This window comes from Rhipicephalus sanguineus, chromosome 8, assembly GCF_013339695.2.
Source record: "Rhipicephalus sanguineus isolate Rsan-2018 chromosome 8, BIME_Rsan_1.4, whole genome shotgun sequence".
Classification (NCBI taxonomy): domain Eukaryota; kingdom Metazoa; phylum Arthropoda; class Arachnida; order Ixodida; family Ixodidae; genus Rhipicephalus; species Rhipicephalus sanguineus.
This window is the reverse complement of record NC_051183.1, coordinates 58,670,817-58,684,506: the sequence shown is the minus strand read 5'-3', so window position 1 is coordinate 58,684,506 and position 13,690 is coordinate 58,670,817. Positions and strand designations below refer to the sequence as shown.

The 13,690-nt window shown below is 48.4% G+C and overlaps 1 protein-coding gene across 4 annotated transcripts in view; it reads left to right on the top strand.

Annotated features, from left to right (window-relative positions):
* LOC119401977 (uncharacterized) overlaps positions 1-13,051 on the top strand; it is a 74,179-nt gene extending 61,128 nt beyond the window's left edge. For 2 of the 4 annotated variants that reach the window (XM_037669008.2, XM_037669009.2), the window contains 4 exons: positions 3,221-3,577; positions 5,937-6,153; positions 9,227-9,460; positions 12,093-13,051. In XM_037669008.2, coding sequence (XP_037524936.1) covers positions 3,221-3,577; positions 5,937-6,153; positions 9,227-9,460; positions 12,093-12,809 — 1,525 coding nt within the window. In that variant the 3' untranslated portion in view covers positions 12,810-13,051. Of the gene's footprint in view, positions 1-1,546; positions 1,665-3,220; positions 3,578-5,936; positions 6,154-9,226; positions 9,461-12,092 lie in introns of those variants that run through there. The other 2 variants (XM_037669010.2, XM_037669011.2) reach the window with 2 other exon arrangements.
* The last annotated feature ends 639 nt before the right edge of the window (positions 13,052-13,690 follow it).

The following is a 13,690-nucleotide window of genomic DNA, read 5'->3' as shown; positions in this document are numbered from 1 at the left end:
TTTTCCGCTTTTGGGTCAGTATCTCTAACCGTCGCGAAAACGTGTCTTGTAAACATTGCAAAGCATTGGTGATGTTTTTCGAGAAAGTTTTTTTCAATAAATTGTAGAAACATGAGTACTGTTTTTCTAGAACGTTTTTGTATCTCGAGTAAGTACGCTTCTTTGTGCACTATAAAGGCTTTTACAAACGTGTTGGGTTGTTCTTGGTCTAGATAAGACGGCAGCGGCTAAAATCGTAGTGGTAGATTTAAAAATTACTCTGAAAACCCTCATTCGCTTAGAAACTCCTATGCTTGGAAGTTAAGCGCAATGTAGACAGCTCAATATTGTCACAGGGTCGTGACGTCGACGAAGGCAGCAGTCAGCAGGTCCGAGATGAAAGTCTTTATTTGGCCGAACTTGTGGCCGGGAAACTGAAAGTCAAACTACAGCAATACACTGATAGCGGCGAACAGAGCGTCGACCGTCGATCAACTGACAAGCGGTCAAGCGCGTCGGCTTTTATACAGGCGCTATCGAACTTTTCAGCGATATCGCTGGTGGCGGCGGTATCTCTCGACAAAGCTGGAACATTCGCGTGCGGCGCGCAGTCTTAACAAAACGATCTACTAAAATCGCGAAGCTTCTCGAACACTGCTTCGCGGACAGCGTCAAGCGTTGATAAGTCTTTGCTGGTCAAACCCGAATACATCAAAATAAAACAAGAAGTGGGCGTGGCAATATAGACCGAACATCGATTCTTAGCCAATCAATGAACAACGCACGCGGGCCAATGCATACAGACGACCTTATGCATATCCACCTAAGTATCCACCTAACTAGTATAATAAGAAAGTTGCCGCGCAGTTGCCGCGAGCAACTGCGCGGCGGATCGCATCGTTATGCCGTGGCAGCAGACGACGCGCCGATAGTGGCGCAAGACGGAACTGCAGCGCCGCTAGTTCTCACGACCGCCGTTCGGACCACCCTCCTCCGCTGGCGGAGATACGGAGCTGTGAAACTGAGTTTGTTCTAGTAACGTTGAATTGTGCAATGTGTAAATAACGAGGTTTGTTTATATTGAAGACACAGAGCACTTTGATTTATTACTTAGGCTAAAAACGATAAAAAGAATTGCATTATGGGTGGTCTCTATTTCTTGGTGCGAAGGCATCTACTTCAAGAAGCCTTGTTACATTAGCTTCTAAAGCGTTGCACCCGATGTATGAAACAGATTATACGTGAACAATTAAAATTTGCTCCAGTTTTCTTTTTTTTGATGCCGTATAATGCACAGCGTAGGAGACGGGTCGAATTCAAACGGAGTTGTTTTGGAAGGCTCACTAAAATTAACAACGCCACATCTCGGAGGCCATGCTTCTGTTTACTAATTGGAGCCGGAAGCAATTGGCGATCTTGAATGCCCTCCCACGCATGGAACGCCACCACACAAGGAACCGCTGAGTGGACGCTCCAATCCAATCCGTAGTTCGGACATCAGTCGGATTCTATGGAACAGAAGAGGCGTTGATGGACATTTCTTTGCCGCTGCTCTGCGTGGCGTTCCGTGCTTCAACTGCGCCGTAATTAACTGTAACGTGTCGCGTAACGTGCAAGAGTGCGTCTCCATAACCTGATCGGCGCTGCTTTCTCTCGATCAACACAAGTAGCGCTTCTTTTTACCGGTGAGTAGAACGTTTTGTCGCCTGTGATTGGTTGAGTCTTGTGTTTTCAAGCTCGGTACTTTTGACGGTTTCCGTCGCCCAGTGCTCTATCAGGCTTGAAGTGCGCTCGATATATGACCTAGCTTTTCGTTAATTAAGTAAGCTTGCTTCGTAACAAGCAATGACGGCTCGAGGTGGTGTTAAGACGCGTTGTTTTGTTTGAGTAATCGGTGCGCGGCGTCTGACGACGCCTGCAGAGCGTCTCTTTGCGGTGGGCTTCCTTCTTTTTCCCTTGAGAATTTAACTGAGCGTCCCAAACATTCGTGCGATCGTTTCGCGACATGGTACGGGCGCGGCGCGGGTCGCTTGCTCGAACATTTCGATTAAGCGAACGCAGACTGCACGCCACACGCGTGTTCGTTGCGTATGGCCTCTGAGACTACCTGCACTTCGTAGCACGACGCGCTTCGGGTTTTTGCGGTGGGATGGCGCTACCTGTTCCGCGCGGGCGCTATTTGAAATGGTTTGAATGACAATTCAAGCGTTTGGGTTGCACGGTGGCCTGGGGCGTGCTACAGATCAGCGTAGTGTGTCTTGGACTGTAGGTCGTTGCGTGCACATCATCACGGTTGCGGTAAATAAACGGGCCGACCTTCGCATTAAACTACGCATGCAAGCGCTTGGGCATGTTATATTGTGCGCGTTATGCACTTCATATGTGTACGATAAATTGTTTGTGTGTGAAGAGCTTACACAAGTAATGAAACAGTTTTTACGCGAATGCTCTAGAACGTTATATGGCCAGTGCATGCCCTTACCGAGTGTTTATACATAACTCTACGTCACCTCGATGTTACACGTGGCTGAAATGATGGTACTTTATGCTTGCGGTATAACGAAGATTGTGAAAAGAACTGAACCTTCATTTTTCGTGTGTTCATTCGTTCTGCGACCTTTCTAGTTCATTCTCACGGCGTGAACATTTTGATGGGGCAGCGCGGAGGATAGATAACGGCACAAAAAAAAACAGGACAGTTTTTTTATGGTGTCCACCCTTAGCCAAAAAAATCAGCTTGTTCAAATTTGGTGTTATTGGCTCTCTAGTATCACGAAAAATAAAAATTACCCCTAACATGCACTACAGTTAAAACTCCGTCTAACGAAAGCCGATATTACGATATTCCCGATCCAGCAAATAAATTTTCAGGTTCAGTGTTGCCAACGTGAATTATTGAAGCTATTGTAACACTGAACCTGATTTAACTTAGTTTTCTGGAAATAAATGCTAAAGAAATGCCACAGACGCTCGGGGATCCGCGGTAACGCTATAGCGCTAAAACATTTTGCCACCCTAGTCACGACATTAGTTTTATTTTGACGAGATCGCACGCCGTGCCGTTTTGCGCTGTTTGCGCGGATTTATAGCTTCGCATTTAATTCGACACGTGTTCGCCGCGAATGGCATAATTATTTCTTTTACGAATTGGTCAGGTCAATGTAGGTGGAAGCAGTAGCAGCACTGCAATTGTGCAGGTGGGGTGCCGTGATGTTTTTTTTTACAACCATGGTGTCTGCAGGAACGGCGTGGCGAACTTCGGAACTATGGCTACCGGAGAGATAATGATGGCGGCCGTGCAGGAATTCGGAGACCCGGAAGAACTCGTCCACTGCGAGCACTGCGTCACCCTGAAACTGGAAAGTGCGTGGGCGACTGAGAAGCACTCTTTGCCGGATGAGTTCACCTTGAGCGAAGACAAGAAGACGGTGACTATGAAGCCGGAGGACATGGTGACCAACAGCGACCTGCTTGGCAGTGTAGGCGTAGCGGCTGCGCTATTCGCCGGATGCGACGAGCTTACCGAGTCCAACCCAGTTCTCAAAGCAGCTCAAGAGGCCTTGAAGAACGTCACGACAATTGTCGTAGTTCATAACAGGTAAGCGTGGACTGGATTTGTTCTGGAAATCCACAGAGCTGGAGTAGCTTCGAATGGTAACTGACGTGGTAATAGTGAGCAGCGGCCTCACACCGGTAACGGTTAACGCCCCGTAGCTCGCTGTGGCCGTTCTCGAAGAGTCTAGTTCACTGTAGTTTGTATGTAAGTAAAGGTAATGCGCGTTAATGAATAAAAAATTGTTATGAAAGGCGAAAGTGGAGCCCTTAGTCCACAGTCCCCGTGGCATTTGCCATCTTACGAGCTCTGTCGGTTAGCTCTATCAGTTCTTCAGCCTTAGAGCAGGACAGCGCAGCCTCTCAGTGCTCCGGTGTTGGTGTTTTGTTTATTCGCACTACCTTTGATTTTTGGCAGGCCCATGTAAGGTGGTAATCCGTTGGGTGTTCCTAGCATAGCGCGCATTTATCGTCATATCTTGACGGATAGATATTGCTATGTGTAGACTCAGGTTTGGATACGTATTTGTCTGTAGTTGTCTCCAGGGAACTGACATCTCTCTACTAAGGCATGTGTAAGGATGGAGCGAGGTCCTTCTTAGGGCTTCTTGGTGTTTTAAAATTCCTCCATAGCGGCTGGTGACTGTGTCCGGTTCCCCGTCGTTGTGTTTACCCCGGCCGATTTGTCGCCAGGTCATGCAGTACCAACCATAAGGTTGAATATGATGTTGGCGCCAAACAGCGTGGCAGACTCGTAGGAAGCTACGGTGTGCATATGTAAAAACGTCGGCATCATAGTCATAGCTTTTATGATTTTAGCGCTAAAATTATATCGCGTTTCATTTTTCATTTTAATGATCGTTTTCACAAATTCAATTTAATGTCCATGTGCAGAGACTTCGGCGGGAAATAAAACGAGACACTTTAGCCTCCATTTCATTTTCTATTACTAAGGCTATCACGACGAAAGTAACGGCAGTAGAGTTCTCGAAGCATAATTTATTCGTTTAAGTTGAGTCGTTGTTTCGCTTTAATGTCCCTTGAACGCTATGCGTAGAAATAATTGGTACACCCAGTAATACGCGGTGGATGAATCGAGGTGCTAATAAAGTATGCACGTGATTGGGCTGTATAAGAGAAACGTTGCACAATGCAGGAAACCTCAGAAACCGTCACATGGCAATTGCTTTAATTTCTGCTGTAAACGAAGCCCAGATTCACATAACTAGCGAAAGTTCTTAGCGCTCAAGAAAATATTCCTGCGGAAACTATGCGCTTTCAGATTTACGCATGCCTTCGTAGGCTACTCAGTGCGTATTGCATGCTACACGGCACCCATTAATTCAGCGATGTTGAAAAGCTGTTTGTGCAGGTTTGTGTCACCCAGTGATACTCAAATACACTCGTGAACTACGTGAAAGGGGCCACTGAGTTCGTGCTTAAGCAATTTACCCGTGCTTTGCTGATGCGGATCGGACGTATTGATTTAAAAGAGGTACATTCGCGGACAAACGAAACGCGAAGAGGAAATCACAATGTGGAAGAGCTTCCGCAGGCGACAGCTTCATAGCACAATCTCGCAACGGTAATGATGCGGTTTCGAAAACATTTTTGGGCTCCACACTATGTGTGGATGGCGACATCGCGCCGGCACTCCGCGTACCGGCGAAAACAAAAACGAAAAACCGTGTTTTAGTTAACCTTAACTTGTTCCTGTCAAAATTGTCCTGGACTGTACTTTTGCACTTGCACATTTAGTGTTACGAACACTTTCGTACTTGGCAGCTGCTCTTATCCAGTGTCCTATAGAAGGCATTTCAGTGTTCTCTTTCATGTTGGCCATGACTGAACATCCCCGATCAACGTGGATACCGCTGGGTGGGTGAACTTCACTTCCCGCCTTTGATACTTAGCGGCTGAGGTGCACTTTGCGCTAATAGACCCAGTTGTGCGGTTTCGGTTCCCTTAGGCGGCCGCCGCATTTCATTGTAAAAATGGTATTGTTTTTCCATTTACTCTCATTGGTAACACTGTCTTGCAAGTAAGTTAGCGTAAACGTTTGGCTCCCATGTATCGGTTGTCTGTTGTCATTTGTTCTACGGTGTCTCTATAACTCAAGGTGCTTTGAAATAAATAAACTAAATCTCCGGCGTACTTTGGTATATGTGTAGGTTGAAAGGTGGTTTTACTTAATCCGGACTCCTCGTAATCAGGAGTGCCTCGTAATTGTATCGTGTATTTTTTTACGCGTAGCACCCTAAATTTTTAACGCATTTCGCTGAACTTTGTCATCAGTGCTTACAACACGCTACCAGCCTTCATGTGAGACAGTCTTAAACCAAGTCAAAGTAAGTTTTTCTTCCTTCTACTAACCTGAAACGCCCTTTCGTGCTTACGAAACGCAGGAACCTGGTATCTGACCTGATAACGTGGTTTCCCGCTGTCACCACCATCGTTCTGTACCACGACCTGAAGCTGCAGCACGACAAGGACTACATAATGCAAGGGCTCGTCAAGCACTCGCACCTGGAGCGGCTGCTGGGCACCACGCCGGCCCTGGGCGCCGACTACCTGCTGATAATGCCCTTGACCTCTGTCAATCTTCACTTCAACTGCCCGAAGGTACGATGACCGGCGTACACAGTTATTATAGGTGCTTGCCAGTGGCGTAGCCAGAAGTTTATTGCGGTGGGGCTCGTCCTTGGTGCGCCTTGGGGGCCGGATAGGCAAGTGTAGCCGAGTGTCATTTTGTATTATGGTGTAGCACAGAAAACACAGGGACAGTGGCAAGAGCAGGGGTCTCAAACAGGCCCCCTGCGGGCCGCATGCAGGTCGCTAACCTTGCTCTAGCGGCACGGCCCGCACATGACAGTCTTCGTCCCATATATCTTTTACAGCGCAGCTCTTAGGCGCCCGTTCCTGCGTTTAGCGGCGTAACCGATAGAGCGAACGAGGACGAAAGAGAGAGAACGCGCAGCGTAGCGAGCTGCCGTGTTAGCGTTTGCAATGCCTCGCGCCTGCTCGCGCTTCTTGTGACAGCGCAACGCATGCGTCTCTCGCACGGGCACGAGAAAGTGGGCTTACCTGCGAGGATTGAGAGAAGTTGACCTGGGTTGGTCGAAAAGACAGTTTGCTTGTGGAACGCTTTAGTGGACTCTTAGATATTGCATGTAGTTTTCCGGGCACAAGTTTGCCCATAATAAACAAGTTTTAGAGCGCAGCTCTTAGACAACCGTTCCTGCGTTGAGCGGCGTCGGCGTCGTCGTACACCGGCAGAGCGAACAAAGACGAAAGAGAGCGAACGCGGAGGGCAGCGGAGGATGAAAGATGGCGATAGCAAGGAGGGGGGAACGACAGTGGCGAGACGACAGGTTCCGTTGCGGCCACCCGCGGCGCCACAGTAGTGCGGGCCGTGGTGCGGTTGCCAATGACGTCATCACTAAGGTATGCGGCCGGGGCTTCCACCGATACCATATATGGAAAGTGCTGCAGGAGTGGAGGCCTGTCTGCCCCTGCTGTTGTGGAACGCGCCCACGCGCTGCCCTTCGCGGTCTCCTGGTTAGCGAGGCAGTCGCGCCTCAACTTATCGCAAGATCAAAACACCCTAACAGCTGTGCTCAGAGTTTGCATTAGCGAGTATCCTAATCGTCGGTGATTTTATTTTCTTAATAAGTATGTTCATGAGCTACAGACAAGGGTAGTCTCAATCATTTCTTTCGTGAAGGATCTCATGCGGCCACCATTTTTCAAAACATAACCACTAAACAAAAACTTTATTTCTGAATATAGATTCAAGAGTTCAGATTTTAGCCATTTTGGAGATCGGTATCGTTATTGTGGTCGAATCCCCTTCAGAAGTGGCCTATATTGCGATATCGGAAAGGCCACGTTTCGAAAGGCCACGCTAGCAGATAGTTTCTGCAATCTACACCCCCCCCCTTTCCTACGTTTCTTACGGGGCTAAATGTCGGGGCTGCATTCGGCTGCCTGAGGTGAGCTTGAGACCCCTAAGCTAAAGAGACGATACCGGCGCCTATTGAGGTGACACAGTGTCCGTGTGTCTTTTTTTGCGCTACTCTATAATGCATTCATACCAGCTAGCCCGGTTTTCCTTACTACTGCATGTCATCTTGTGCTCTGTATTCCATGGTAGAAAGAAATTTCGGGAGGGGCCCGTGCTCGCAGTTGCATCCAGAGGCTATGCCCCTGGCGTTTGCAACACTATTTATTGAGAATTATTCTACCAAAAGCGAACCTGGGTTGCAGAAGTTTTCACTGTCTAAGGAGCGAAAGGCGTACCAAAACCGCGCGCAAGTTGCCCGTCCGCGAAAGCAGCGTCCTCTTATGAAAAATATAAAAGAAGACAGTTACAACATTGAAGTCGAAGCTTGGGGCACTATTTTGAACATGTCAAATTCCACCATATTGTGAAATTCGCCACCTTGTTAGTTCTGCTGGAATATTAGCAGCGCAAACTAACGGGACGCAGTTCTGATTAGTTCTCATTGGCTGAGGGTGCTGCTGCGCTGCCTATCTGATAGATGTAATGGAGTAATGGACGTTTTCCGGGTCCAGTGGAGATCACCGAAATCGAAACTGGGGGTCCGTGGCCTCCGAAGTTGTGCACCGCGCAGCGGTAGACAATCTCGGAGACCTGGTATTTTTCGGAATTTCCAAACCTGCGACGCCAGGTACCGCTCATTTCGCTCCTGTTGCCGCGCTGTGACACCCAAAAAACATGACGCGCCTGTAGTCACCACCGCCGCGCATGCTCAGACTATCCTCGTAAAAAAGGTTCATTCTTAGTGACCAGAACAGTACCCAGAGCCGCTAGAGCAAAAACCCAACGCACTAATGATTAGGCAACAAGAGCTATTGTTTTTCTTCATGAGTCAATAGGGTTAACGGAATGCCCTTAAGAATACCCCGTGAACGTTTTGCGCGTTATGACGCTGGACGCGTTTTCAGTTTACCACTGCCGTGGGGGCCCCAACAGCTCGGTGCCTCATCTTTTCCGCAACACGCAATAGTTCGCCAGTTGACAGTGCGACCCATAGATGGCGCGCTATGAGACTTCAGGATTGGGCTTATGTATTGGAAGTTATTTAACCAATGAAGAAACACTAATTTTTGCTTCACTCTCAAAAGAATCCCTTGACGAGGTAAAATAAGATCTATCGATGTAGAGTGGTACATAGAAGCTATTATGTAGATATATGAAGACAAACGATATGCAATAATAATTTTCGAAAGAGTTTATTGTTTGTTGATTACCTACCGCACCTGCGAAATGTTTCCTAACTGTTAGATTTCAGTGCACTAGTGTTGGCTAAGTACCGGCTAAATGGTGGCTGATCTTGGTTACTGCTGGACGGTGTCATCTATCCGCTTTTATAACGCTGGAATAAAGGAGGGCGGCAAGACTGTCAGAGAATATTACTGTAAGTCTCATCGTGATACCACGGTTCTGGCATTTGAATGACTGAATGAATGGACAGATTTTGTTTCTGAGGAAACATAAAAAAAAACTGAAATTCAGAACACCAGATCGGTGTTCATTGCCGTACGTTGGTGTCGTCGACTTTATTTTTCTTGTGTCTATGTCTTGATCGACAGTCTCTGACTACCGCGATACCCTACCAACTTGACCCCCCCCCCCCGTATGTAGCGTTGACAGTGTTTACTGCCGTTTCAGCTGGAAATGCTCCGTGCTCTCAACCTGAACGCCGGTGGAGGCGGCGGCGAACCATGTGCGCCGTCGTTCAAGTGTGCGAGTGCCACGGCGAGCTTCACTCGCGAGGAAGCCTTGCTCGGGTGCACTCTAACTGCGGAGAACGGACAACCTGTCACGGCGCACGCACTGAGCGCCGACGAGGTTGCCGTATTCGCCAAGGACCGTAACCACTGCAGCGAAATCAAAAGCCTTCGGGTGAGAAATCGTTGACACTGAACACAATTTTTCTCCTAGGCACCTCTCGCACATATTTTGCGAAGGTAGTAAAGTAGTCAGCCGGTCCAAGAACTGGCTAATCTGTCCGTGCATTTTTGAATAGCTCACAGCGCTAAACAGACGAGGACGAAGAAAAAAAGGAGGTGACGACGCGAGTGCGGAGTCACAACTACAGTTTGTCAGAAGAAACGGCACGAATAAACACTCAGGCCAATCGCGCCTCAACGAAGTTACCGCGCGTGCGCAGCAGAGTCATCCATGTAATCTAAACATAATGAGGGATTACTAGCCCAGCAACAAACACTTCTAATGTAAACATGCCACAACCCTTGTAACATACACGAACTAGAAAACATAGAGATCCAAGGGTCCACTTGTCATCGCACTGCAAGGATTGTTCATGTGAACCGATGATGAGGAAAACTGATTGTTTCTTCCGGCATAAGCATCAAAACGCGAGGGAGAGAGTTGAAGCTATGCATGTACAGGGTTAGTCCAAAGTTCCCACTCCACAACGCCCGGCCGAGGAGCAGCAGCTCGCTGTCATTGGAGCGCTGCCATCGCGATCACGCCTTGGTGCTCGTTGGCGTCGAGCTTGTGCGGGGAGGGGTGTGCATCCCTCTCCCTTTCTTGCTGTCCTTGATAAGAAAACGAGGAATAAACAGGGCGCACCATGTTCCCTCACTGTCCGCTCTTCGATTTTTTATTACTGTGCAGCGTGTAGCGGGGCGGCAGTCTTCCGGAAAACTGACGCATCATGCGTGCGGCCACAGTTACCTAGACATGGTATACATTACCGTAGTTTTCGGCTTCCCGGAGAACAGTATCGTGCGCTTCACTTTCCATTGGCACTGCGATTGCTCTGTCGGCCGTCTGCGCAGGTCAATTCGCAATTCGCGGCAGACGAATGTGATCGGAGCCCAAAATGTATTGAGAAGCAGTTGTGTTGGGGGCTAGTTGGAACATCTTGGCGGAATAAGCTGCGCTGCGCAGTATTATACAATTCGAAGAGCGAACAGGGAGGGGCCATTACGCGCCATGTTTATTCCTGGATTTTTTATGAACGAGAGCAAGAAAGAGAGAGGGAGGCGCAACCCCCTCCACCAGTGTGCGCTACGTGTGATTGCGATAACAGCCAGCGAGCTGCCGAGGGCTGCCGAGCGAGCTGCCGTCCCTCGGCCGGCCGTTACGGCCTGGGAACTTTTGACCAACCCCGTACACTGACAGCGAAGGGGAGAGTTGCCCAAGCCATCCGTTTGTCGCCATTAGCGGAAAGAAAGGGCGATTTTTAAATTTGAGCTTGTCGTTTTCTTCAACGGCAGGAAAGTTCCTTTTGCTCCACTATGTTTGATGGTTTGTTTTATTTGTTTGTTTGGTTTAGGACGTACTTGAAAGGTACACAGGTTTTGGCATGTTTACATAAATTTGATGACCCTGCTGCGCATGCGTCGTCGCTTGAGCTACATTGCTTGAGCTACATTAATAGTGATCAGTGTTGGCCTAAAGATGACTAGTGTATACTATATGGCTCCATTGCTAACGAATATTGGCTAAATATGGATCAATATATAAACAGATCAATCGGTCAAAGATAGTTCGAAGTATTATTAGATAGATAGATAGATAGATAGATAGATAGATAGATAGATAGATAGATAGATAGATAGATAGATAGATAGGCTTGCATACGTACATACATACATACATACATACATACATACATACATACATACATACATACATACATACATACATACATACATACATACATACATACATACATACATACATACATACATACATACATATTCCAAAGGTGTCCTTTTGCTGCTTAGAAATGTTTAGCTTGTAATATCAACATGGCATCCCCCAGAGTTAAAGGGTATGTTATTGCCGCGTGTGTTTTGTTGATGTATTCGGATTTCACCCAGAAAGACTGCAACGCGCGGCGTAAACCGCGCCGCAATGTTTCAGAAGCTTCGCGATTGTTTAAGATCATTTCGTTAAGCTTGCGTGCAGGATACGAATAATCAAGTGCACTCGATAGCTTACGCGGCCACCAGCACTAACGGTGGACTCTTGGATAGCACATGTATAAAAGCCGACGCGCTTTACCGCTTGTCAGGTTATCGACGGCCGACGCTCTGTTCGCCGCTATCAGCGTACAGCCTGTATAGCTTGTAGCCTGGCCTTTCGTTTCCGGGGCACAGGTTCGCCCATATACAGAATTTTGTCTTGAACACGCCGACTGCTGTATTCGTCAACGTCACGACCACGTGACAGTATAGCGCTGCTTGGCATGAGGTCACGGGATTGATTACCGGCGGGGGAAATTTTAAAACTCTATTTTCCTTCAGCCTAGCGGCGCATTAGATAATGACGGAAAGGTTGAGATGCTGTGCCTGAGAATAAATAAAGCGGATTCGGCGCGTAAGTCCACGTAGCCCTTTTCAATTGAGGCAGAACGTTGTACTGAATGCAGGCATCCAATACGTTTATCAAGTGATTGTTCGTTACCTTCATACAATGCCCTGTGACAATGTTTTAACAAACATATGCGCGTGGTGGCGTTCCCTTTGGCCCACAATTCGCCGCCTTCATTCTGTCGCAGCTCACGTCGACAACGGAGCGTGGCCTCGAAGAGGCCGGCTGCTTCTCCAACGTTACCCAGCTGTCTCTCAACTTCGCCTCCGAGACATCGTACTGCCCTTTCTATCCCCACATCGTCAACGTGCTCTCGCGGCTCACACTCGAGTCCCTAAGGCTGAGCAACGTCACCGACGTCAGCGTGTCGGCCATAGCGAAACACTGCCGCGGGCTCGAGTGCCTGGGCCTCGGCGAATGCGTCGTCCTCGATGAAGAGATTGCCGAGGACACCGAGTTCCAGTGTCTTCGCAAGCTGCGCGTCGGCCGGTCCATGAGCGAACGGACCTTCTTCGGCCTGCTCCGGTCGTGTCCCTCCCTGGCTGAGCTACAGGTCCACGACGACGACCTGACGACGGCGTTACTCTTGGGCCTGCCGCAGTTCGCCGTCAAGTACTGCGGTCTCGACTGTCTCGAGAGGCTCGCGCTGCGCACGGACCCGAAAGGTCGTGGGGGTCTAGCCGGACGGCAGGGACTTCCGGACGACCTCGATCGCGCCCTCACTGCGCTGCCGGCGCTTCGCATCGTCCGCACCGACGACTTCAGGGTGCGGCTTCACATGGAGAGGTGTGCGCCGTGGGTTCGTCTGGAGTGGTACGGGTGTACGGTCTGCCTCTCGGAGTACCCGAAGATGGACTCGTTCCAGGAACAACTCTGGCTGGACGTGCATCATCACGTTAAATAGAGAGTCGCTGCGTGCGGGTGGATGTTGCACCACACCCTGCGAAGCAGAGTCACGCTGGAGGTTTATATGTACTTGTCACAGATGACGTTATATATAAATGTTTCCTTGCACGATTTGCTGCTGCGACAATTTGCCTCGCAACGTTACCCCTTGTGATAGAATGCAGGTGTGTTTTTGTTCAATGACATACGACGTTTAAGCTCGACATCTAAAAATAAGCTATCGTTCTGTCATCCGATGCAGTGTGAATACTAGATCGTCTTGTGCACTCTATCGAAACAGGGTAGCGAGGTGATCTGATCAAATACAAGTGCATCTTTATAGGAAGAATTAAGACGTAAATATACAGGTGCTTATACAATTGATCGTGGAAGACAAGTGACGTAGACATGCTATATTAAGATGTCCCCCATACTGAAGTAAGGTTGAGTAGGTATAAACTAAATCACAGTGAACTATGAGCTTCTATGGAAATGTGCATGTGACCGCAATTTTAGTGGTGTGTTACTGATTCGCCCCGAATAAGCGCGGTCTCGTGATAGCGCCACATGCGATGTCTCTTGATTCCGCACTTTATGGGAACCAATATTTTTAATCGGGGACCCTTGTCAACTGTAGCAAGAAAAAAAAAATCTCCTGGTCTTTGTCGCAGCGATGGCCTTCGAAGTACCCGTCGTAAACTGTTTTAGGGCGCCTAGTGCAAGAGAAGCAGAGTAGAGGTCCCATGTGCGCACGGCCAGATACTGCCAGGTCTAGCTGCTTTTTGATCTGAATGGTGCCGTGCGAAGAACATTGTTTCACGCTACACACATATCATTCTGTATATGCACAAAGTTCAGGTACGACCACGTAAAGATGACATCGAACAGGAGTATTGACAG